General features: G+C 36.2%; 2 protein-coding genes across 6 annotated transcripts in view; both read left to right on the forward strand.

Moving 5' to 3' along the window:
- The window catches only part of LRBA (LPS responsive beige-like anchor protein), a 748,625-nt gene that overhangs the window by 291,797 nt on the left and 430,972 nt on the right, over positions 1-25,856 (forward strand). The gene's annotated exons all lie outside the window — the stretch shown is intronic.
- LOC120871504 (60S ribosomal protein L7a-like) lies at positions 21,018-21,869 on the forward strand. The gene has a single exon (XM_040251469.1). It carries the CDS (start codon positions 21,042-21,044, stop codon positions 21,726-21,728), a length of 687 nt encoding a protein of 228 aa, XP_040107403.1. The 5' UTR covers positions 21,018-21,041; the 3' UTR covers positions 21,729-21,869.

Genomic DNA, 25,856 nt, shown 5'->3' on the forward strand with positions numbered 1-25,856 from the left:
AATTTTACTTAAGAATATGGGCACAAAATCCTAACATAATCCAACAATGAAAGAACTATACAGCTGACTCTTGGACAAACAGGTTTCAACTTTGTGGGTCTACTTATCTGCTGATAATACTAGAGTACCACACAGTCTGCAGTTAGAGGAAATTACAGATGTGGAAGAACCTTGGATATGGAAGGTAAATTGTATTTACCTCCATGTAGTTCGAGGGCCAGCTGTGTAGTGTGAACGCTTAGAATTTATTCATGGACTCCAAAGGTGGTTTGGATAATATTAAGATATGTACCTACAGAATAAATCAACCAATTAAAAATTGGAAAATCATGAAAATATCAATAAAAGTAGAAAAAAGCATATTATAAATTTTAGTATCCAGCCCTAATGAAACTGTGGGAAAAATGTTTATTAGAAAACAATTTAAATATAATGACCATTTGTTGTTGTTTAGTCACCCAGTCATGTCCAATTCTTTGCAACCCCGTGGACCTGACATGCTAGACCTCCCTGTCCCTCACCATCTCCTGAAGTTTACCCAAGTTGATGGCCACTGTGTCTGTGATGCCATCCAGCCATATCATCCTCTGATGCTCTCTTCTCCTTCTGCCCTCAGTCTTTCCCAGAATCAGGGTCTTTTCCAGTGAGTTGGCTGTTTGCATCAGGTGACCAAAATTCTGGAGCTTTAGCTTCATTCTTTCTAATGAGTATTGAGGGTTGATTTCCCTTAAGATTGACTGGTTTGATATCCTTGTTGTCCAAGGGAGTTTCAGGAGTCTTTACCAGCACCACAGTTCTAAAGCATCTGTTCTTTGGCATTCTGCCTTCTTTATGGTCCAGCTCTCACAACTGTACATGACCACTGGGATTACCATAGGCTTGACTATATGGATCTTTTTGCAGAGTAATGTCTCTGCTTTTCAACAGATTGTCTAGGTTTATCATAGTTCTCCTGCCAAGATCAATTGTCTTCTGATTTCATGGCTGCAGTCTCCATCTGCAGTCATTTTAGAGCCCAGGAAGAGGAAATCTGTTACTGCTTCCACCTTTTCCCCTTCTATTTGCCACGAAGAGATGGGGCCAGATGCCATGATCTTAGTTTTTCAATATTTAGTTTTAAGCTGGCTTTTTCACTCTCCTCCTTCACTCTCATCAAGAGTCTCTTTTGTCCTGCTTTGCTTTCTGTCATTAGAGTCGTATCATCTGCTATCTGAGGTTGTTGATGCTTCTCTCGCCTATCTTAATGCCAGCTGGTAACTCACCCAGCCTGGCATTTCTCATGATGTGCTCAGCATATAGGTTAAACAAACACGGTGACAGCAGACAACCCTGTCTTACTCCTTTCTTAGTCTTGATCCAGTCAGTTGTTCCATACAGGGTTCCAGCTGTTGCCTCTTGGCCCACATACAGGTTTCTTAGGAGACAGGTAAGATGGTCTGATAGTCTCTTCTCTCTAAGAGCTTTCCACAGTTTGTTATGGTCCACACAGTCAAAGACTTTAGTGTAGTCAATGAAACAGAGGTAGATGTTTTTCTGGAATTCCCTTGCTTTCACTATGATCCAGCGAATGTTGGCAGTTTGATTTCTGGTTCCTGTTCCTTTTCTAAACCTAGCTTAGACATCTGGAAGTTCTTGGTTCCCATAATGCTGAAGCCCAGCATTCAAGATTTTAAGCATGACCTTACTAGCATGGGAGATGAGTGCAGTTGTCCAGTGGGTAGAACATCCTTTAGTACTACCCTTCTTGGGAACTGGGATGAGGATTGACCTTTTCCAGTCCTGAGGCCAATGTTGGGTCTTCCATATTTGCTGTCATATTTAATGTAATGCCTTGATGGCATCATCCTTTAGGGTTTTGAAAAGCTCTACTGGAATTCCATTGCATCCATTAGCTTTATTATCAGCAGTGCTTCCTAAGGCTCACTTGACTTTGCACTCCAGAATGTCTGGGTGACTGACCACATCATCATAGTAATCTGGTTCACTAAGATCTTTTTTGTACAGTTCTTTCCATCTCTTCTTGATCTCTTTGGTGTCTTCTAGGTCTCTACCATTTCTGCCCTTTATTGTGCCCATCTTTGAGCAAAATGTTCTCTGGATATTTCCAATTTCCTGAAGCGATCTCTAGTTTTCCCCTTCTGTTGTTCCTTCTGGTTTTATACATTGTTCATTGAAGAAGGCCTTCTTGTGTCTCCTCCTTGTTCTTTGGAGCTCTGCATTTAGTTGGATGCACCTTTCCCTTTCTCCCTTGCCTTTCACTTTTCTTCTTTCTTCAGCTATTTGTACAGCGTCTTCAGATAACCACTTTGCCTTCTTGCTTTTTTTTCTTTGGGATGGTTTTGTTTGCTGCCATTTACTAAATATCTGAAATTTTTAAAGCTGTTTCTATTAAAATCAGGAAAAAAGTGATTGATACGTTCTATTAACAATATTTAACAAAAACTTTTTGATATTCTTGCAAGTGCAAGATACTGTTAATATGAATGTTAGATAAGGAAGAAATAGCACTTTGAGGTCACTAATGCTATGATCTAGGAAAATCTAAGGGATTCTTGAACACTTTTCCACCAGAGTTAAGTGGGACTTCATTAATATTATTGGATATAAGATAAATATGCAAAAAATTAATAGATTATCTTCTGACCAGCAATCAGTAGCCAGTTAAGAATCGAAATCAGAAATATAGTTTGTATACAGTTAAAAACACTATTTTGGGTTGAATTCTCTAAAAAATAAACAGACGGTTATTTATAACAAAAATATAAAATCTCATTGATACAAAACAAAATATAAACTACTGGAGATTCATTCCACACTGGGTAGTAAATCTTTCTGTGTGTGTGTGGGTTTGAGACATACAGTGACAGAGATGTAGAATCCTTGTTTTATTTTGAAATAATTTGAGATTTACAGGAGAGCTATGAGTAGTACAAGAACCACTCTTCACCATTCTAAATTCTGCAGTGTTTTAAATTTCACCATATTTGCTTCTGCCCTCTTCTTCTTAATTTGAGGAAAGTTGAAGCCTTAATAAGCTTTTATTTGTAATTACTTAAGTGAGAATTTCCTGTGCCCATCCTTTGCTGTCATCTTGTACACTTATCAAATCAGAAAAATAACAGTTACAATGCTATTATTTTAATATAGACATTATTCAGATTTCCCCAAATGTCTTCATAATGTTTTTATAATATAAAGAGAAGATATTATTGCCAAAAATTTTTTTTCAAATTAATATGTAAATTCAGTAAAGTAACATTAGGATATCATTCCATTACAATCATAAAGTATTTAGAATTTAAATATCCCTTAAAAGATATCTAGATATCAAAAACTTTCCCATAATATATTTGGATATATAAATATCCAGTTAATATGGAAAAAAAAACATGAATATATTGTTGAGATTATGAAATAAGAATGTTGAGGATGTACTTGACTTCCCAAATAAACAATATTATAAAATAATATATACAAAAAATGTTTCAAATGGAGTAAAGATATATAAGATGAAAGATGACCTAGTTAATATTTTATAAAAATATTTGGAAAACTATAGAAGTGGAACATTAGCGTATGCAAGAATTCTGTAGCCAAGACAGGTCACTTTAGAAAGAACTGAAGTAAATGTTTATTACTACATTTAATGTTAAGCTGAGGAAACTTGCAATCAGTCATGTGGGAGGACATGATGGAACATGGAAAGACTGATAAATCAGTGTTTGCTACCTTAATTGTTGTTGTTTAGTTTCTGAGTCGTGTCCAACTATTTTACTACTCCATGGAGACTGTAGTCTGCCAGGCTCCTCTTGAGATTTCCTAGGCAGAGATGTTGGAGTGGGTTGCTGTTTGCTTCTCCAGGGGATCTTCTCAACCCAGGGACTGAACCCGCGTCTCCTGCATTGGCAGGCGGATCTTTACCACTGAACCACCTGGGAAGCCCTGCTGTCTTAATAATTCTTATGAAGTGATAAATGAAAGGTTGACCCAATAGGCACATATTCAGAGGATTTGAATAGGGATTTCACAGAAGAATGTAAGTTATCAGGAACTTATAAAATGATAATCAGATCATTGTATGTTTACACAAACATTCAAGGAAATGTAAATGAGATTAATCATGATATCACTTGTCTAGTCTCTGACTGAGAGAAAGTAAGAGTCATAGCTAGCACTGTTGAAGAAGATAGGGTTGATGAGATGGGCAGTGGGATTCTTTTATTTTTGCAGTGGAGATATACAGTTCTAGTATTATGATAGGGCAAGGTCATATACTTTTTTAGTAATAATTGTATGGACGCACATACACACAAACACCCCCATTTACCCGGTAACTGTATTCTATAAATATATCTGTAAGAAAAAAGGTAATAGTATGTAAGCGTAGATATATAAGGCTGCTTATTATAGCATTGTATGTAAATTTAACAAAATTAAAACAGTGGAAAAACAGAAGGAAGTTTCTTTACCAAAAGAACCATCATTTGCTCAGTGAACAGGCTATTAATAAATTATAAAAGGATGAATCGGTTGATGGTGTTTTTTTTTTTTTATAAGAGCTTCATTTATAACTTGTTTAAAATTGCATATTTCAGTTCATAATCTGCTATGAAAGCTGAGGACTTGAGTCCTCATACTTCATTTTTTTCTCAACTTTTAATTTTTGAAGTTATATTCTATTTTTTAAATTGTTTGCGTATGTAACACTCATGTATTGTAACCACAGTTCTGATAGTACTTTAGTATTTATAATATATTTACATGAATTCACTACCCTACCCCCTCCTTTATTAAGCATAATTTCTTAGTTTCCATCAGGTTCCTTCTTTTGGCTCAAGTCTTAATTGCTGGGTTTTATCGCCTCCCCTCCCCCTAACAAAGGTTCACGTGTGCTGTAAACTTAAAATTCTTTCCTGTTTAAGAATGTTTGCCAGCTGTCCTTATATCTGAATGACATCCTCATGAATTGAATATTCTTGGCAAACTTTATAGACTTTGCTTCATTGTCTTTGGATTTGAGTGTTGCTTTCAGAGAAGTTTGAGGATAGTCTGATATTTGTCCCATTGTTGATTTGCTTGTTTTCTGTTCTGATATTTTTTTATTTGTTAAGGGAGTTCGTTTCTTAACAAGAATATGACTCAGTATTGAGCCTTATTTATCACAAGTACCTGGAACATAGTCTTTTGTTATAATCTGCAAATTCAGAGTTTTCATTTAGTTCTTAGAAATTTCTGTAAATTAAAATTTGAAATATCTTTTGCCTTTTATTTTCCTTTTCTTAGTGACACAGTCTATGTTAGATATGACTGTCTTTCATATCTGTTAGTTATTTCTTAATTGCTTTACTTCCTTTGATCTCTTGCCATGAGGATGTTTTTAATATTTTATTTTGGGTTTTTTTTTGGTAGTTTTTAATGATTATTTTGTTCTTCATTTCATTTATTTAAACCTCCAGTCTATCTTTTTCCAGTTATTTCATTTTGACTTTTATCTTTTTTTTGGTTACATTTTTATGTTTTCTAAAAAAAAAAATCATGAGAAATTTCCTTTCATTTTTTGTTATACATTCTTCTATGGCTCTTTATCTTTTGTATAGAATCTTCTAATTTTATTTAAATATTTTATTTCTTTTTTATTTGTTCATTGATTGGTGATTTATGTATACTACTGTTTATATAGTATTTATATAGCTACTGTTTGGCTTAGATAGATTGTCTTAGTGACTTCTTCCTTTCACCTTCCTGTCTGTAATGCTATTTTTTTCCCTACCTGAAAAGGTCAGTTTTCATTCCAATCCCAAAGAAAGGCAATGCCAAAGAATGCTCAAACTACCGCACAATTGCATTCATCTCACATGCTAGTAAAGTAATGCTCAAAATTCTCCAAGCCAGGCTTCAGCAATACGTGAACCGTGAACTCTCAGATGTTCAAGCTGGTTTTAGAAAAGGCAGAGGAACCAGAGATCAAATTGCCAACATCCGCTGGATCATGGAAAAAGCAAGAGAGTTCCAGAAAAACATCTATTTCTGCTTTATTGACTATGCCAAAGCCTTTGTGTGGATCACAAGACACTGTGGAAAATTCTGAAAGAGATGGGAATACCAGACCACCTAACCTGCCTCTTGAGAAATCTGTATGCAGGTCAGGAAGCAACAGTTAGAACTGGACATGGAACAACAGACTGGTTCCAAATAGGAAAAGGAGTATGTCAAGGCTGTATATTGTCACCCTGCTTATTTAACTTCTATGCAGAGTACATCATGAGAAATGCTGGACTGGAAGAAACACAAGCTGGAATCAAGATTGCCGGGAGAAATATCAATAACCTCAGATATGCAGATGACACCACCCTTATGGCAGAAAGTGAAGAGGAGCTAAAAAGCCTCTTGATGAAAGTGAAAGAGGAGAGTGAAAAAGTTGGCTTAAAGCTCAACATTCAGAAAACGAAGATCATGGCATGTGGTCCCATCACTTCATGGGAAATAGATAGGGAAACAGTGGAAACAGTGTCAGACTTTATTTTGGGGGGCTCCAAAATCACTGCAGATGGTGACTGCAGCCATGAAATTAAAAGACACTTACTCCTTGGAAGGAAAGTTATGACCAACCTAGATAGTATATTCAAAAGCAGAGACATTACTTTGCCAACTAAGGTCCGTCTAGTCAAGGCTGTTGTTTTTCCTGTGGTCATGTATGGATGTGAGAGTTGGACTGTGAAGAAGGCTGAGTGCCAAAGAATTGATGCTTTTGAACTGTGGTGTTGGAGAAGACTCTTGAGAGTCCCTTGGACTGCAAGGAGATCCAACCAGTCCATCCTGAAGGAGATCAACCCTGGGATTTCTTTGGAAGGAATGATGCTAAAGCTGAAACTCCAGTACTTTGGCCACCTCATGAGAAGAGTTGACTCATTGGAAAAGACCAATGCTGGGAGGGATTGGGGGCAGGAGGAGAAGGGGATGACTGAGGATGAGATGGCTGGATGGCATCACGGACTCGATGGACGTGAGTCTGAGTGAACTCCGGGAGTTTGTGATGGACAGGGAGGCCTGGCTTGCTGCGATTCATGGGGTCGCAAAGAGTCGGACACGACTGAGCGACTGAACTGAACTGAACTGAGCTATTGTTTGATTTTTGAAATTTGATTTTTGACTAGTTTTATTTGCCTATCATGAAGAGAGGGAGAAAGACCATTGATATAGGTGAGGAGGCCTTCTTAGCTCATCTAAGTTTTACTTTCTCATATAAGATTTTAATAATTTTCTACAATGTTCATTCCATCTTTTTAGAAACATGGAGAAGTCTTATCAGAGATAAATGTGCTTCGGCTTTGAATCATTATCCATCATTTCAGAGAGTACTCTGGAGTCTGCTTCTGCCCTGGGAAGTCAGACTGTATTTTCACTTACTTGTTTCACCAATTTTTGCACAGTGGGCTTTTTCTAGCATCTTCAGTTAGAATAAGCAAGAGATAATGATACCTACTCAACTTATGTTTCGTCATATATGAAGACATTAAGAAAACTTCTTAGAATGTTGTCAGTTTACCAGGATTACTTTGGACGCATGAGGATATGGTTAATTAAGAACTGAGCTTACTGCAGCCTTAGTTCTAATTTCAGTATGTTTAGGTTTCCAATGGCCACCAATTTTTTCATGTTTGGTGGTTTACATTATGTTTCTTTTGTTACTGGTTATTTTTGTTAGTTTTTTTTTTCACACAGTAGTTTTGCTTCTGATAATTTTTCAGGATTTGAAGAAAAAAACTTTTAAAATTGCCATTTCAGCCTACCATCCTAATCTGGAACATCTTCCTTATTGTCCTTTCTTGGTTATGGAGAAGTTCCTTTGTAACTCTGGGTTGAAATTGCAATTCATTATTTTTATTTGAAGTTTTAGTGGTCATGGTGGTGGTATATGTCTTTTTATTTGTTTGAAGATGAGAAAATGAGGAAGAAGAAAACATGTGAAATTGAGAGAGGAAAAATACTTCTAAAATACTATGTAATACAAGAAACTGAGTTGATTTCACCCAAACACTAAATACATTTGCAATTTAGATAAGCGATAATGGTGGTAACTTCACGCGGTATTTCGGGAATCCTTATGTTGTGTCAGGAACATGATGCTTTGTAAGTTTTAACTAATTTAATCTGTACAATAAACCTCCAAGGTGATTTTGTTATGATCTCTAATTTTATAAATGATAAAACAGCATAAAGAAGAAATAACCCAGAATTACAACTGGAATCCAAATCTGGGCAGTTTTTGTGTTAATCACTAACCTATGTATTTGTTTCACATTTTATTAGGCTTTGATAGAATGTATGAATAATGTTTAATCCTGGCTCAGACAACAGCTTTAGTCTAGGCTAATTTAGTCTAGTGAAATTTTTCTTAATCTTTTATCATCTTGCTATGAGATTTATACTATTTATAGAAATATTCTAAAATGTAAATAAAAACAAGTATTTCCAAACTGGTTTTATTGTTATGTAAGTTATTAGTGGAGAAAACATATTTGTTCGACCGGGTCATATGAGAGTCAGTTTTAAGACAGCAAACATAGTTTTAGTATTTTCTAGTCTTTTATGTTCGTAGAAAAGAATTCTCTGAGTTTATACCACAAAACCCCAATTGATTAAGGCATATTCATATTTAACATATTTCTAACTGTATTGCTCTTGAATCTTAAATAATACTTTAGAAGATGAAGCATATATTTTCTTGGACAGCTTATATTCTAAAGGTTGTCTGTATTCAGCCTTGAATTCATGCTGTATATCTTTAATAATATTTTTGAACTTTATCTACTGCTAGTTACTTCCTCCTGCAAAAAAAGAGATGTCATGTATTTAACATACCACTTGTGGCTATAAAATAGCTGACTTGTTTCATTTATTATCAGGGGATTGATGGCCCTGTAGATCTGAAATGCACCTCTCTTTAGTTCATTGCATGATTATTGTTGGAGTGGGATATCCTTGGCATCTTCAGCTTTTGATTTATGTGGAAGTTCCGTGAATGCCATGACTTCATTGATTAGGTGTACATCTTACTTTATAATCTTACAGCTGTAAACAGAATGTTTATTTAAAAAATTATGTTGTGTAAAACATTGTAGCCTGTTTTGTAAGTATAGTATATGTCTGGGTGTACACAATTCATGACAATATTTTTATTTAATTGTCTATCAAAGTTTAGTTTATTGAAACTAATGTATCTGTAAACATGTGATCAAGATTATAATTTAACAGCTTAATTTTATCATTTAATAGCTTAAACCTATGTAAGTTAAACTTCACTTCAATAAGAGTTTCTTAATGGCCTTTTAGCTGATGTTGCTTTGAATTTCATGCATTATACAGTAGAACTCAATTCTTGTTAGCTTCAGGAGAATGGCAAACTAGCTTAGTTGAAGTAATAAAATGTCTTTTATGAAATAAAGATCATTAAAATCACTTAATTTTTAATGTAGCAATCTGTGTATTTTTAAATTATTTTTTAATTGAAGGATAGTTGCTTTACAGAATTTTGTTGTTTTCTGTCAATATGTATTTTTTTTTAAGCTGGATTCAAATATTTTTTAACATTAGGAAACAAAATATTTTTTAATAAAATAGTGAACTTTTTTTTTTGCCAGTTTAAGTACTTTCACATTTTTTAAAATATTAGTAAACCATTCTATGATACCACTTAAGTCATCTAAGCTGTTACCAAGTATAAAAAAATTCTTTATATCAATCCTTTGAGCTAAATATTGTTACTATCACTGTCCTGGCTTTATAAGTGATGGGAAGGTTAAATGATTTGTTCTAGGTCCTGTAGGTAATATGCAGTGAAGCCAGAGTTTGAGCCCAAGTGGCCTGATACACAGAGGTCACTCTGCTTGTTCTGTGACTCCTCTGCCATCATCTGCGAAGTGGTTTAACACACGTTTTCTCATTTTAGCACACAACAGATCTGTGAAAGGATGCAAGATAGATTGAGAGAATGTGATTTGGCCTTGGTCAGATAGCTCAAAAATTGATAATTTTGAGCCAGAACTCAGGTGTCCTAACAACCACCCAGTGTAGTCTCTGTTGAGTATCCTTTGTCGTGATATAATGAAGTATTTTTTGCTGTAGAGAAAAATATATCATTCAACATATGTTTGACAGTTCTGAAGGAGTGTGAAGGAAATTGAGAAATATAATATTAGAGGTCTAAAACTATGAATTTTAGGGTTATGATAAATTATTCAGTTTACCTCTTTGATACTTGCATTTTTGTGATTGATGGTCATTTGCTTTCCTCTTGTTATAATAAGTGTCTATTTTCTTCATTATGGAAATGATACATACATGTTTATTATAGAAACTTTAGAAAAATAGGGAAAAATATAAGTAAAAGACATTCATTGTTTCTCATTTATGATTTATCTCTATTGTTTCTCTCTTAACTTTAACTCGAAATAATCATAGAATTTCAAGAAGTGGCAAGAGTAGTGCGAACGTCCCATGTAGCCTACTGTCATTTAAATGCACATATATTCATTCACGAAAAGTACCCACTTACCAAATTAGAATCAATAGGATGCTTTTAAAGGAGAAACTACAAATATGTCGTTTCATTTTTCATGGATAAATGCATAGTGTGTGTAGTTTGCACCTTAGTGTGTGGGGGGCTTCCCTTGTGGCTCAGACGATAAAGAATGTGCCTGCAGTGTGTGTATGTGTGCGTATGGTCGATGGTCAGCATATGTTGAGTGTCCTCATTTTTTGTTGTTGTATATAGTAATCCATTATATTTTGTATGTTTCTAATAATATAATTATTATCACAGTTCCAGACTTCCTTTATTAGACTTTTATGTTATTTCCATTCTTGCAGTATTATGAGAAGTGCTGCAGTTTATAATTTTCTACTCTGTGTTTTGCTGTTATATTTTTCTGTAGATGACTACTGATTTTTCTCTTTTACTTTTGTCATTACCTTTGAGATTATTATGTATTTTTATTACAAAATCTATAGATATACTGTATATTAATAACTTGTACAGATTTTCTTATATCAATAAACCGTACCAGGTTGAGGATTTTTAAAAAACATAAGTCTGACTTTTTAAGGATTGTTACAATTATTCAGTATTTATAAGTGATGTTGGTTTTCCTTTTGTTACATGCTATTATCATAAACTGTCTGTATAATAGTTCTTCTTTGGTTTGTTTTCCAAAGAGATAAGTCTTAGACTTACTGATTGGTTGAGTTAAATTGCTTTCTAATTCAGTTGCATCTTTGGTAACTTTTTTTTCCTTCCCTTACATTTCTCTTTTTCTTGTTGATTTGCAAGCACAGTTTTATCCTTTTAAAGTAATGAGAACAAGTCAGGGTGTTAGTATTACTCTGAGGACAGCTGTGGCCCCATCCTATTGTTTATTACATGACATGCTCATTTTTCTTAGTTTCTTAATTGGTATCTTTTTGATCTGGTAGTTATTTAGTATTCAAAGGATTGGTCCTTTATTATTTGTCCACATTAAAATATTTTTATTCTATTGCATTATGAGCAGATAGTTATGATATATACAATTTCTAACTTTGAAACTTATTGAGGATTTCTAATTGGCCTAATTTGATATTAAACTTACATTTACAGGCTTTTTGTACATTTTAAAAATACCAGCCTAAAATGCCTGACACTCTGATCATAGTAAAATTCCCCTTGGGAATATAAACTAAGCTGTTTTGCTAGATGTTCAGTAAGATGTGATTAGTTCTATGAAAATTAAATGTGAAAATTGTACAGGGTTCAAGTAGCAGAACACAAAACAATGAATTTTTGAAATTTCTGAAGGGGATAATTTTCTGAAGGGATGTTTCAATACATTAGTCAATCTCATTGGAATATATTTATAAATTCATCATTATAGACATAGTATGAACAAAATAAATATTAAAACTGAAAATTGGAAAAAATTTAGGTGAATTATGTTATTGTATTTAAATATATAAAAATAAAAATTTTGATAACATGAGTCTGTTAAGTGGGGAAAAGATGGAGACTAGAAAGAGAATCTCACTTGTCAGTAATGGAAAAGTACAAATATTAGTGATAAAACTATTAAAATTCTTTATACCTGGTATGCTAGTAATGTCATTCATAGCATTTATTGTACGTATATGTGTGGTATATATATAATGCTATGCATTTGTATTCTTAAGTACAATTTGCTGACATAATGAATTGATATGGCTTTGAATAGAGGGGTGCTAACAGTGCAAATGTTTTTGTTTTAAGTGATGATTACCTTTGATTGTTCCTTGTTTTCAGCACCATATATTAGACCATATGCTAATAGTCTAACTTTTAAGTTTGCAACGTTTTAGTTTGAGCATGAAAAATTGCTTCTGAAAGTAGACAGCGATTTAAAAGTTATCTCCTTTTTGAAATTCACATGGAATTGCAATTATTCACATAGAATACTAATGGTAGTGGCACTAGAATAGACATGTATAACAGAACAGAATTTAGAATCCACAATAAATTTGTACCTATAGGCCAGCTGAGTTTTGACAAGCGTAACAAGAAACAATGAGGAAAGAATAGTCTTTTGGACAAATTGTGCAAAGACAACTGGGTATCTACATGCAAAAGAATAAAGTTGATCTTTATCTCATACAGATTAACTCAAAATGTATCAATGATCTAAATGTAAGATCAAAACCATAAACTCTTAGAAGATAATATAATGGTAAATCTTCATGACTGTGTATGTGGAAATGGGTTCTTAGAAATGACACCAAAAGCACATGCCTTCTCTGAAAGGCTTTAATTCCCATACTCCAAATAAATTATTTCATTCATTCTTTTTCCCTCTCCTCAAAACCAAATGCCTTACTCTTAACTGTATTGTCAGCTGCCCTGAACTCATATTTCTTGCAAAAGTAGATTGTATTAGAGTGGAATGAATGCTGAATCTGTTCATCACCAAGCTAATCGATATCTTCTGAGTGTTAATTCCCTCCCACCAGTGAAAGTGAAAGTGTTAGTCAGTTAGTGGTTCCCGACTCTTTGTGATCCTACCAGGAAGGCCCAGGGTTTTATAAGTTCTGTTTTTATTTATTTGTTCATTTCCGGTGGCTATAGGTCTCTGTTGCCAAGTGAGCTTTCCCTCGTGCGGTGCGTGACCCTCTCTCACTGCAGCGCTGCTCTGCCCTCGTGGTGGCCGCCCTTGCTGCAGAGCACCGGCTTGGTTGCCTTGTGGCATGCGAATTCTCCCTGAACAGGGATGGAACCCATGTCCTTGTGCTGGCAGGCAGATTCTTAACCTGGGACCACCAGGGATCCCAGAGACCCACATTTTTCAGTGACAAATCTGGCTGTTTTTTGAAGCCCTTCCTCATCCTACTTATCAAGATTTTGCTTATCTCATTTATCTTTTCTCATAATCATTCTTCCTTTTCTCCTGAGAAAGCACAGGAGTGTTATAATATAATCCATCTTTAAATAAACTAAAAACAAATTCAGAACCTTCTCCTCACTCTTCTACCTCTTATTTTTCTTTTATTCGAGTAGTCAGTCTTTACATTAGTTTTCAACATATACTCTCTTTCCTCTGAATTTCTTCGTGGCATTTTGGCTTCATGGCAGTCAGGCTTCTACCATCACTTTCGAAACTTCTTGGAATTACCAATGACTTCAGTGTAATCAAAACTAGTATTTACCTCTCTTTGTTTTTATTTTAGAAAGCCTAATCTCAATATGTAATGCTGTTGCCTGCTATCTCTTGACTTATTCTCAGTAGTTTTCTAGCTTCTTTTTTCTGCATAGCCTTTAAATATGGAAGTTCCTTGGAACCTTTTCCTCAGCCTTTCCTAGGTATCTGTGTCCCACTGCTCAGTAATGTAAACTGTCTTCATAATTCTTAAATACTACCTTTAGTCTGGTAGTTTTGAAATTTCTGTCTTTGGTCCATGTTACTTTTCTGAGTGCCAGGCTTATTTATTTAATGTTATTTTATAGATCCACTTAGAATTTTCACAAACATCATGGTACTCTATAGTCTGAATTCTACAAGCTTCAGCTCTGGATTAAAATAGCCAAGGTTTTGATATGAACTCTAATATTCAGTATTTTTACCTTTGTTATTTCTTAGTTCTTGAGTCCCTCATTTGTAAACTGAGGATTGTAGTACTAATGAGAATTAAATGAGATCCATGTACAACATTGAAAATAATGTCTAGCATGTAGACATTAAAAAGACTTTTGATCTTCCTTTCCTACCAACCTACCAAAGCAGAAAGCTGAGAGTCAACCTTGAATTCTTTTTTCCCCTTGCTATAAATGCAAACATCCTGGGCATTCAGGCTTTATAATTTCTCTTGAAACTATGTACTTGTATGATTTCTCTCACCTTAGTTCAGATTACCGTCGTTCATCTGCGTGACAGCAGCAGCCCCCTGTTTTTAATCGTACTCCATTCTCATGTGTTTTCTGCATATCAGTGTGAATGACCCTAAAACGTGTACGGGGTAATGTCATCTCTTTCCTTACATAACACTTCAGTGGTTCTCTGTTTATGTTTGAAAAAAATCCAAAGCACTTAGCATAGCTTTTGTGGCCCTGCATGATCTGACTTTTTCACTTTTCTACCATCTGTCCCACTACTCTCCCCTTGTTATTTTGCATTATTGTTGCTGTTGTTTAGTCACTAAGTTGTGTCTGTCTTTGTAACCCCATGGACTGTAGCCTGCCAGGCTTCTCTGTCCCTGGGATTTCCCAGGCAAGAATACTGAAGTTCATTGCCATTTCTTCCTCCAGGGGATCTTCCTGACCCAAGGATTGAACCCGTGTCTCCTGCATTGGCAGGTGGATTCTTTACTGCTGAGCCATTAGTCATACTAATCTTCTAACTAATTTAGCTCTTCTAACATGTCTTACTCCTTGGAAGAAAAGTTATTACCAACCTAGATAGCATATTGAAATGCAGAGACATTACTTTGCCGACTAAGGTCCGTCTAGTCAAGGCTGTGGTTTTTCCTGTGGTCATGTATGGATGTGAGAGTTGGACTGTGAAGAAGGCTGAGCGCCGAAGAATTGATGCTTTTGAACTGTGGTGTTGGAGAAGACTCTTGAGAGTCCCTTGGACTGCAAGGAGATCCAACCAGTCCATCCTGAAGGAGATCAGCCCTTGGATTTCTTTGGAAGGAATGATGCTAAAGCTGAAGCTCCAGTACTTTGGCCACCTCATGGGAAGAGTTGACTCATTGGAAAAGACTCTGATGCTGGGAGGGATTGGGGGCAGGAGGAGAAAGGGACGACAGAGGATGAGATGGCTGGATGGCATCGCTGACTTGATGGATGTCAGTCTGAGTGAACTCCGGGAGTTGGTGATGGACAGGGAGGCCTGGCGTGCTGGGATTCATGGGGTTGCAAAGAGTCAGACACGACCAAGCGACTGAACTGAACTGAACATGTCTCTCTCTTACTTTTGTTAGTCTCTGTACATTCATTTGCTTAAGAGGTATTTGTTGAGCATTTACTGTGTACAGGGCACTGTTCTGGGCTGAGAATATAAAACTGACATAAATACCTGGTGTTTAGGAAATTACTTGCTTTTGAGGAAAGACAGATTATAAACAGTAAAATTAAAGTATTAATTCTAAAGATAGACTGTAGAAAGTGCTCTGGAGGAAAACAAAGAAATCTTATGTGGCCATTAAATAGGACAATAGGAAGGCTTTGGCTGAAAAGACATCTTAAAGGAGGTGAAGGAGTTCAGGGGTTTGGAAAGGGCACATGGTACAAGGCTTACAGGCAGTTTTATGCCCGAAACTTTTAAAGGATAATAAGAAAAAGCTAGCATTTTTGGATTGCATGAGTAAATGAGCAAATAGGAGGAAATGACATTAAAGAATAGATGCTGGACTAGATCATGGAAGACATTATAACCCATTCCAATGACTTTGACTCTCAATAGTTGTGAAGCTCTAGAAGGATAATGAGCAGAGAAGTGACAATCTGAGTAAAATTTTAAGTACATCATTCTGGTTGCTGCTTTAGGAAGAGACTGAAGGGAGGTAAAGGCCTAAATAGGAAGAGCAGTTACTGTGGTAAATAAGATAAGAAATGATGACTTGGAGTAAGCTAATGGTACTAGAAGTAGTGAGAATTGCTTGGATTTTAATCTGTTTTGTTTTAAAGCTAACAGGATATGCAGATGGATTTATGTTGAGAGAATGAAGGGCATGAAGGCTGACTGGAAGGTTTTGGTTTGAGCAACCATTTAATAGGAGAATGGAATTGCTTAAGTGATAAGACTTTAGAAGGATCAGGGTAGGGCAATGAGGAAAAGTCATGAGCCCAGTTTTGAACATGTTACAATTGAAATGTCTGTGTTCCATTCAAGTGGACATGTTCATTAGGCAGTTGGGTATATAAATATGAAATTCCTTTGAGGAATGTAGGCTCAGAATACAAATTTTCAAGTCTCCACGGTAACTGCTGGCATTTAACACCATAATCAGCATGAGATCCGAGGTGATTCAGTAGCAACAGAAAGTTGTACTTCCTGTTGGTAGATAGAAAGCCAGAAATTGGTGCTTCTAGAAATCTAGTTTTTAAAGTTTTGGAAAGAACAATGAACTGTCAAAGGACTGTCTTAGCAGAGTGTGCTCTTTTTTCTATTTTTTGTGTCTAAGTTCTAAACTTTATCTTCCCCTTTCTAAGTCATCTCTTCAGAGGCCTTATGTGACTATCCTACCAAAGTTGGTAACTCTTCCCTGATGCAGGGTATTCTCTATCCTACCACTTTGCTTTAAAGTTGACTTCATAATGAATAACTTAAAGGATACTTCCTTATTTACATGTCATGTCTCGTAGTATAAAGTTGAAATCATGCCTGTCTTTTGTGCCTTTGTAATTTTAAATTCTTTGTAAAAGGTACATAATTGATGTTCAGTAAATATTTGTTTGATGGAGCAAAGGACAGTATCCTTGGCAATTCTTTTAGATTTAAGAGCATGAAATTAAATTTTTAATTTAGCATTTGCTTCTTTACCTTTTTGGAGTTCATACGTTAGTAACTAATATTTGTTGAGTGTTCATTGTATGTCACTAAGCATTATAGTATGCTTGTTGATTCTCTATAGAATCTTATTTTGACATTTGAGTTTAGTATGAACATGAATATTTCTTCCCCTAGATAATATTTTACAGGATTGGAAATCTCTACAGATTATAGTTGAGTTTTACATAAGGAGATCATTTACTATAAAAGCTAATAAACTTGCCCTGAAAGGAACTATCAAAACTGTAATAGAGTTTTAGTCTATTATTACAATGAACGTAAACATTTTTAATTCAAACAAATATTCTCAGTAACAGTAAGTAGCTTGTTCTAGATTCTTTGCTACGGAAAGAGTTTTTGCTCCTAATTCCTATCACTTAACATAATACTTGGTATGTAATTGATTGATTGTTTATAGAATTAAAGATGTCTGCTTTACATTGTAATATGAACATGCTTTTTCTTTTGCTTTCTGTAGGAAAGAGACAGTTTACTTGGGAGTGAGATAAAAAGTAGGGAACTCGTGTATTTCCTAAATTACATCCTACCATATCAATAAGTAATTTAATCCATCTAATTCTTTGTTCCATTTCTTTTTTATTCTTATACTGCTGATCAATGCAGAAGGCATATTTTTCATTTATTTTCATTGTTTATCCTCCTGTTAGCTGATACAGTTTATCCTCTTGTTAACTAAAAAATTAAAGTGAATACAGGTAATGAAAATGAATAAGAAGGAAGTCTTGTAGAGAATATGCAAGCTTCTAAATAATGAGACATTTATTTTAGCTTGATGTAATTCATTACTTGTACATATTAACTATTTTTGAAATCTTATTTATTAATATGGCATTTTATATAATATTTTCCTATATTTAAATCCATGCTTCTTTTATACATCATGAACTATAAAGTTTAAATTGTTTTATAGTGACAGTGATAGTCTGATCATAATAATAATGACAAACATTTACATAGTGCTTACCAACTGCCAGTCTGTTAGATTGCTTTGTATGGCTTACTCAGTTTACCTTTGGAATATGAAATTGTTTTAAAGAGGAAGCCATTGCTTTTAGGCCCACTATAGAGAATTAGGAAGCTGAGGCTAGAGAGGCATAGTAATTTCCCAAAGTTACACAGTTCACATGGGAGTTAGAATCTGGATATGAATCCTGGTTTCTTTCTTTCTTTCTTTCTTTTTTTAATTTTGTACTTATAATTCAATTATGTCTATTTTGTCTTATTTTTGTATTCATCTTACATGGTCAAATTGAAATAAAATATTTGTAAATTAAAACTTAGAATGAAAAAGCAAAAAGATAGGATGCTGAAAGATGAACTCCCCAGGTTGGTAGGTGTCCAACATGCTACTGGGGAAGAGTGGAGAAATAGTTCCAGAAAGAATGAACAGGCTGAGCCAAAGCTGAAAAAAGGTGCAGGTGTGGATGTGACTGGTGACGGAATTAAAGTCTGGTGCTGTAAAGAACAATATTGCATAGGAACCTGGGATGTTAGTTCCATGAATCCAGGTAAATTGGAAGTCATCGAACAGGAAATGGCAAGTGTGAACATCGATATTTTAGAAATCAGTGAACTAAAATGGACGAGAATGGGAAATTTTAATTCAGATGACCATTATACGGGCTTCTCTGATAGCTCATTGGAAAACAGTCCACCGGCAATGCAGGAGACTATGGTTAGATTCTTGGGTTGGGAAGATCCACTGGAAAGGGATAGGCTACCCACTGCAGTATTCTTGGGCTTCCCTTGTGGCTCTGCTGGTAAAGAATCAGCCTGCAATGTGGAAGTCCTAGGTTTGATCCCTAGGTTGGGAAGATCCCCTGAAGAAGGGAAAGGCTACCCACTCCATTATTCTGACCTGGAAAATTCCATGGACTCTATAGTCCATTGGGTCATAAAGAGTTGGACATGACTGAGTGACTTTCACTTCACTTCATCATATCTGCTACTGTGGGCAAGAATCCCTTAGAAGAAATGGAATAGCCTTCATAGTCAATAAAAGAGTCTGAAATATAGTACTTGGGTGCAGTCTCAGAAGTGACAGAATGAGCTCTCTTCGTTTACAAGGCAAACAATTCAGTGTCACAGTAATCCAAGTCTGTGCCCCAAACACTAATGCCAAAGAAGTTGAAGTTGAATGGTTCTGTGAAGACCTACAAGACCTTCTAGAACGAACACCAAAAAAAAAAAAAAAAAATACTATTCATCACAGGAGATTGGAATACAGAAGTAGGAAGACAAAAAAATACCTGGAGTAACAGGCAAGTTTGGCCTTGGAGTACAAAATGAAGCAGGACAAAGGCTCACAAAGTTTTGCTAAGAGAGCACACTAATTGTAGCAAACACCTTCTTCCAACAACACAAGAGACAGTTGTATACATGGACATCACCAGATGTTGAATACCAAAATCAAATTGATTATATTATTTGCAGACAAAGATACAGAAGCTCTATACAGTCAGCAAAAACAATACTGGGAGCTGAGTACAGCTCAGATCATGAACTCCTTGTTACAAATTTCAGACTTAAATTGAAGAATGTAGGGAAAACCACCAGACCATTCACTTATGACCTAAATCTAATCATTTAAAGTGAAAGTGACAAATAGATTCAAGGGATTAGGTCTGATAGACAAGAGTGCCTGAGGAACTATGGACTGAGGTTCATAAAATTGTACATAAAGATGTGATCAAAACCATCCACCAGAAAAAGAAATGCAAAAAGGCAAAATGGTTTTCTGAGGAGGTTTTAAAAATTGCTGAGAAAAGAAGAAAAACTAAAGACAAAGGAGAAAAGGAAAGATATATCTGTCTGAATGCAGTGTTCCGAAGAATAGCAGGGAGAGATAAGAAAGCCTTCCTCAGTGATCAGTGCAAAGAAATAGAGGAAAACAACAGAATGGGAAAGACTAGAGATCTCTTCAAGAAAATTAGAGATACCAAGGGAACATTTCATGCAAAGATCGGCTCAATAAAGGACAGAAACGGTACAGACCTAACAGAAGCAGAAAATATTAAGAAGAGGTGGCAAGAATACACAGAAGAAATATACAAAAAAGATCTTAATGCTCCAGATAACCACGATGGTGTGATCATTCACCTAGAGCCAGACATTCTGGAGTGTGAAGTCAAGTGGGCCTTAGGAAGCATCACTATGCACAAAGACAGTGGAGGTGATGGAATTTGAGCTGAGCTATGTCAAATCCTGAAAGATGATGCTGTAAAAGTGCTGTAGTCAGTATGCCAGCAAATTTGGAAAACTCAGCAGTGGCCAGAGGACTGGAAAAGGTCAGTTTTCATGCCAGTCCCAAAGAAAGGCAATTCGAAAGAATGCCCAAACTACTGCACAATTGCACTCATCTTACATGCTTGCAAAGTAATGCTCAAAATTCTACAAGCGTCACTTCAAGAATATGTGAAACATGAACTTCCTGATGCTCAAGATGGTTTTAGAAAAGGCAGAGGAACCAGAGAACAAATTGCCAGCATCCGTTGGATCATCAAAAAAGCAAGAGCATTCCACAAAAGCATCTACTTCTGCCTCATACACTACGCTAAAGCCTTTGTGTGGATCACAATAAACTGTGGAAAATTCTGAAAGAGATGGGAATACCAGAGCACCTGACCTGCCTCTTGAGAAACCTATATGCAGGTCAGGAAGCAACAGTTAGAACTGGACATGGAACAACAGACTGGTTCCAAATAGGAAAACGAATACGTCAAAGCTGTATATTGTCACCCTGCTTATTGAACTTCTATGCAGAGTACATCATGAGAAATGCTGGGCTGGAAGAAGCACAAGCTGGAATCAAGATTGCCAGGAGAAATATCAATAACCTCAGATATGCAGATGACCCCACCCTTATGGCAGAAAGTGAAGAGGAACTAAAGAGCCTGTTGATGAAAGTGAAAGAGGAGAGTGAAAAAGTTGGCTTAAAACTCAGCATTCAGCTCTCTACACCAGGACTTCAAGATGCCGAAGGGAAAGAAGGCCAAGGGGAAGAAGGTGGCCCCGGCCTTGGCCGTGGTGATGAAGCAGGAGGGCAAGAAGGTGGTCAACGCCCTGTTCGAGAAGAGGCCCAAGAATTTTGGCATTGGACAGGATATCCAACCCAAGAGGGACCTCACCTGCTTTGTCAAATGGCCCCTCTACATCCGGTTGCAGCGGCAAAGGGCTATTCTCTATAAGCGGCTGAAAGTGCCTCCTGCAATTAACCAGTTCACCCAGGCCTTGGACCGACAAATAGCTACTCAGCTGCTTAAGCTGGCCCACAAGTACAGACCAGAGACAAAGCAAGAGAAGCAGACGCTGCTGGCCCGAGCTGAGAAGAAAGCTGCCGGCAAAGGCGATGTCCCCACCAAGAGGCCACCTGTCCTCCGAGCAGGGGTCAACACTGTCACCACCCTGGTGGAGAACAAGAAGGCACAGCTGGTGGTGATTGCTCACAATGTGGATCCCATCGAGCTCGTGGTCTTCCTGCCCGCCCTGTGCCGCAAGATGGGGGTCCCCTACTGCATCATCAAGGGCAAGGCCCGGCTGGGGTGCCTGGTCCACAGGAAGACGTGCACCGCTGTGGCCTTCATGCACATCAATTCGGAGGACAAGAGTGCCCTGGCTAAGCTGGCGGAAGCCCTCAGGACCAATTACGACGACAGATAAGATGAGATCCGTCGTCACTGGGGAGGCAATGTCCTGGGGCCGAAGTCAGTGGCTCGCATCGCCAAGCTGGAAAAGGTGAAGGCCAAAGAGCTGGCCACCAAGCTGGGCTGAGTGTGCACTGTTGGGTTTTCTGTACATAAAGAAGATTCTTCAAAAAAAAACCAAAAAACAAAAAAAACTCAGCATTCAAAAAACGAAGATCATGGCATCTGGCCCCATCACTTCATGGCAAATAGATGAGAAAACAGTGGAAACAGTGTCAGACTTTATTTTTTTGAGCTCCAAAATCACTCAGATGGTGACTGCAGCCATGAAATGAAAAGCCACTTACTCCTTGAAAGAAAAGTTATGACCAATCTAGATAGCATATTGCAAAGCAGAGATATTACTTTGTCAGCAAAGGTCCGTCTAGTCAAGGCTGTGGTTTTTCCAGTGGTCATGTATGGATGTGAGAGTTGGATTCTAAAGAACACTGAGCGCCAAAGAATTGATGCTTTTGAACTGTGGTGTTGGAGAAGACTCTTGAGACTCTCTTGGCCTGCAAGGAGATCCAGCCAGTCCATCCTAAAGGAGATCAGTCCTGGGTGTTCCTTGGAAGGACTGATGCTGAAGCTGAAACTCCAATACTTTGGCCACCTCATGTGAAGAATTGACTCATTGGAAAAGACTCTGATGCTGGGAGGGATTGGGAGCAGGAGGAGAAGGGGACGACAGAGGATGAGATGGCTGGATGGCATCATTGACTCAATGGACATGAGTTTGGGTGAACTCCGGGAGTTGGTGATGGACAGGGAGGCCTGGTGTGCTCCGATTCTTGGGGTGGTAAAGAGTCAGACACCACAGCACAAGTGAACTGAACTGGACTGAAGGCCCACTTGACTGTGAAGGTAATATTGTTATACTATACATTTAAAAGATTAGATTTCATTAAAAATTAAAATAATAATAAAAATAAATTATGGAAATGTGTTTATATTTTTGATTACAAATTATAAGAAGCATAACATGTATACATTATTTAAAAGAAAATTAAAACCTTTTACCTTAAATTAGATTTTGATTAGAAAAATCTGTGGTGGTCCTTTAGACTTTCAGGTTTTTTAAGTTAAACAATTGTGATCATATTTTGTTTTATTCCTGTAATATAGTCATTATGATGATAGTGTATCTGGACTGTCTTAAGTCTTTGGAATTCATAGTCATTATTCTTAAAGAATTTCATATAAGGTCACCACTCTTGTTTGTACCCAAGCATTAAGGATGGGGATAATAATAACTTTAATAATAGCTATGATTTATTGCATGTTTATTATATATCAGGCACTATTCTAAGCACTTTTTCATACCATAATTCTTTTATTTTTCACAATAACCTACGAAGTTGATGGTCATTTTTTATTATCCCCATTTTCCATGTGAGAAAGACAGAGAATTGTTAATAAGTTTCTTGGTAGATTTCAACTTTGGCCACCAAGTTCTGCTCTTCTGACTTCTAGTATATACCTGTCCTTCAGTTGGAAAATATAAGATATATGAAAGATTGTTTCACTTCCTATAGTAGAAGATAAATTTAGCTAAGTTGTCATTGTAGAGAGATGTTCTTTTTAATGAGCACATTTCTAAACCTCGTAAATGTAAATGTGTAAACTTTCATGTTAGCTCAGAAGAGAAGTTGGTGTCCCTGAGCAATTTGAAAGGTCCTCTATCGGAATTGTCACACATCTGTTCATATGTTTGTCATATTACACAAATAACTTTTACTTTGACACACTGATATTCAAATACATTAGTAATTTTTACTAGAGTCAAGTTACCTAGAAATGTGTTTAAAAGTAATTTTTACAAGTGCTCAATGAAAGTGAAGTATGTTTCTAGTTACTTTTCTTATATGTTGTCTTAAAGATATTGAATCTCAGTAGACATGACATTTTGCTTTGATATACCTGAGATTGGTATTTTTGGTATAATCACAAGTTACATTGTGATTGAAAAACTTCTTGGATTTGACTTTCTATTTTGGTGTACTTACTATGATGTAAAGTCAAGTCATGATTTAACCAGAGACAGGCCTTCAGTGGATATAAATGTATTATTACTGACTTCTAGTAAGTAAGTCAATTTTCTAGTAACTTCAGTAAGTCAGTTTTTTTCCTCATTGGGATTTATACTAAAACATTACTTTTGTGTTTTTTTCGTGTGGCCTTTCCTTTACATCTAGAACTTACATGTCAGAAAGTTCCTTGAGAGTATTGGTGAAATCTGTGTTCGTGAAGTCACTTTTCTGGGAGGTGTTTCACTCTCAGTCTTAGAGCTAGAGTTGTCAGTGGCCTCAGTCATAGTATGTGTTAGCCAACTGAACACACTGAATCAGGCTATGACTTAAAAGTTGAGCTCTAAATAAACAAGGACCTCTTTTTCTCCTAATTAATGAATCTCCTTCTTTCCTCACATTATTTGTCTATGAAGATAGATTGCCATAGGAAATAGAATACTCATTCTTCAGTGCCTTATTATGTCCAAGTAACTCACATGTAAGTGATGTATAAAGATTATCTAATTGTCTGAAAAAGAGGAAATTAGGAAATGAGGTAGGTGATTTTTGGCTTGGGTTTAGTACCCGTTATCAAGAGCAAGGCTGGAATATATTCCTTTTCTGTGAATAAGAAATAGTTTTAATGTATAGTTTTGTACTTTATGAGTTTAAAGCAGTAATTATTTTACTCTTTCTTACTTTCTTTCTTCAGAAATCTGAAGACCTTTTCCTTTCATTTTCTGAGTACACATTTATTATCTCTAGCTTTCTGGTTTTTATTTCAAACTCTGATTTCTCTTCAGAGCCTTAGACTTATACAGTGTAGATCTGTCTACTCTTTGCCTGCAAGTTGACATTTCTTATAAGTATCCCTACTTTTGGGGAAAATTTTCCAAATCTGAAATTCTTTCTGCATCTGTTCTTCCACTTCTACTCATGTGAATAAATACCACCTATTTACTTACACAAGTCAGTCATCAGCTGTTGTTTTCCATTATATCACATTTGGTGTCTCATCAAGTTCTCTTTATCTCTTAAATAAAATATATCTGCTACCAATATTGTTATTTCTTGATTTAGCCATCACATCTTTAGTTCAGAAACCTGAAATAATCTATTTGATATCCCTCACCCCACCAACAGATGTCTCCTTTATCTTCTACCGAATAGCCAAAGTAATCACTCTGAAACAGGAGTTTCAGCATGTTTATGCTGATCAGACATAAAACCATCCAGTGGTCCCATGTGTTTAAGAGTAAGCCTACCACTGTTAGCACAGTGCAGAAGACGTGGTGTCACGTGGCTCCTGCTCACCGTTTCCAGCTTCTGGCAAGTACTGTCCTCCTCTTACCTTATGCTCTACTCGCAGTGCTCCTTTCATTTATCCTGACTTCTGCTCATCTTTCAGATCTCCCTCTAGATCTTAGTTTTATACAAAAGCCTGGTCTGCGCTCCTCTTGGTGACCCTGACCAATCACCCGATGTAAATCTTAAATGACATCTTTCTATTGTAACCTCTCATTGCATTTACTTAGGGTTTGCAGTTATATATTTACTCATCTGGTTATTTTGTTTCCAGCTCTTTTCTCTGCTTCCCTCAGCCAAGAACTCTTGTGTCTATTCATCAGGTATTCATAGTGTCTGGCACATTGGCTTACACACAGTATGTGTTCAGCAAAGAACTGGTTAATAAATAAATGATAATTATAGCCTACACATTCAGTTTCATTTTTTTCTAATTAAAGTGGGGATACTGGTTCTTTTGGAGACAGAAAGGATTCAATTCAGTGGGAAAGGCCATGGCAGAAGTATTTTTTAACCTATTACCAGTAAGAGTGATAGGTTATAATAGTGTTCCAAGTTTCCATGATTAGTGCCTTTCAAATTACAGTTTTGAGTTGCTCTATCCAAAAAGTACTGATTGTCCTTGAGATGAAGGAATAGGCAGGTTACAGCATAAAGTGCAGGTTAGCACAGTTTATATTTAAAAAATTGCAAGGTCAAATTCTTTGAGCTTCTCTCTAGTGTTTAAAAGTAATGTTAATTTGAAACTCTGTTAACAGTGATGGCAATTCCTTGGTGGTCTAGTCATGAGA

This window comes from Oryx dammah, unplaced genomic scaffold (assembly GCF_014754425.2).
Source record: "Oryx dammah isolate SB20612 unplaced genomic scaffold, SCBI_Odam_1.1 HiC_scaffold_12, whole genome shotgun sequence".
NCBI classification, from domain to species: Eukaryota; Metazoa; Chordata; class Mammalia; order Artiodactyla; family Bovidae; genus Oryx; species Oryx dammah.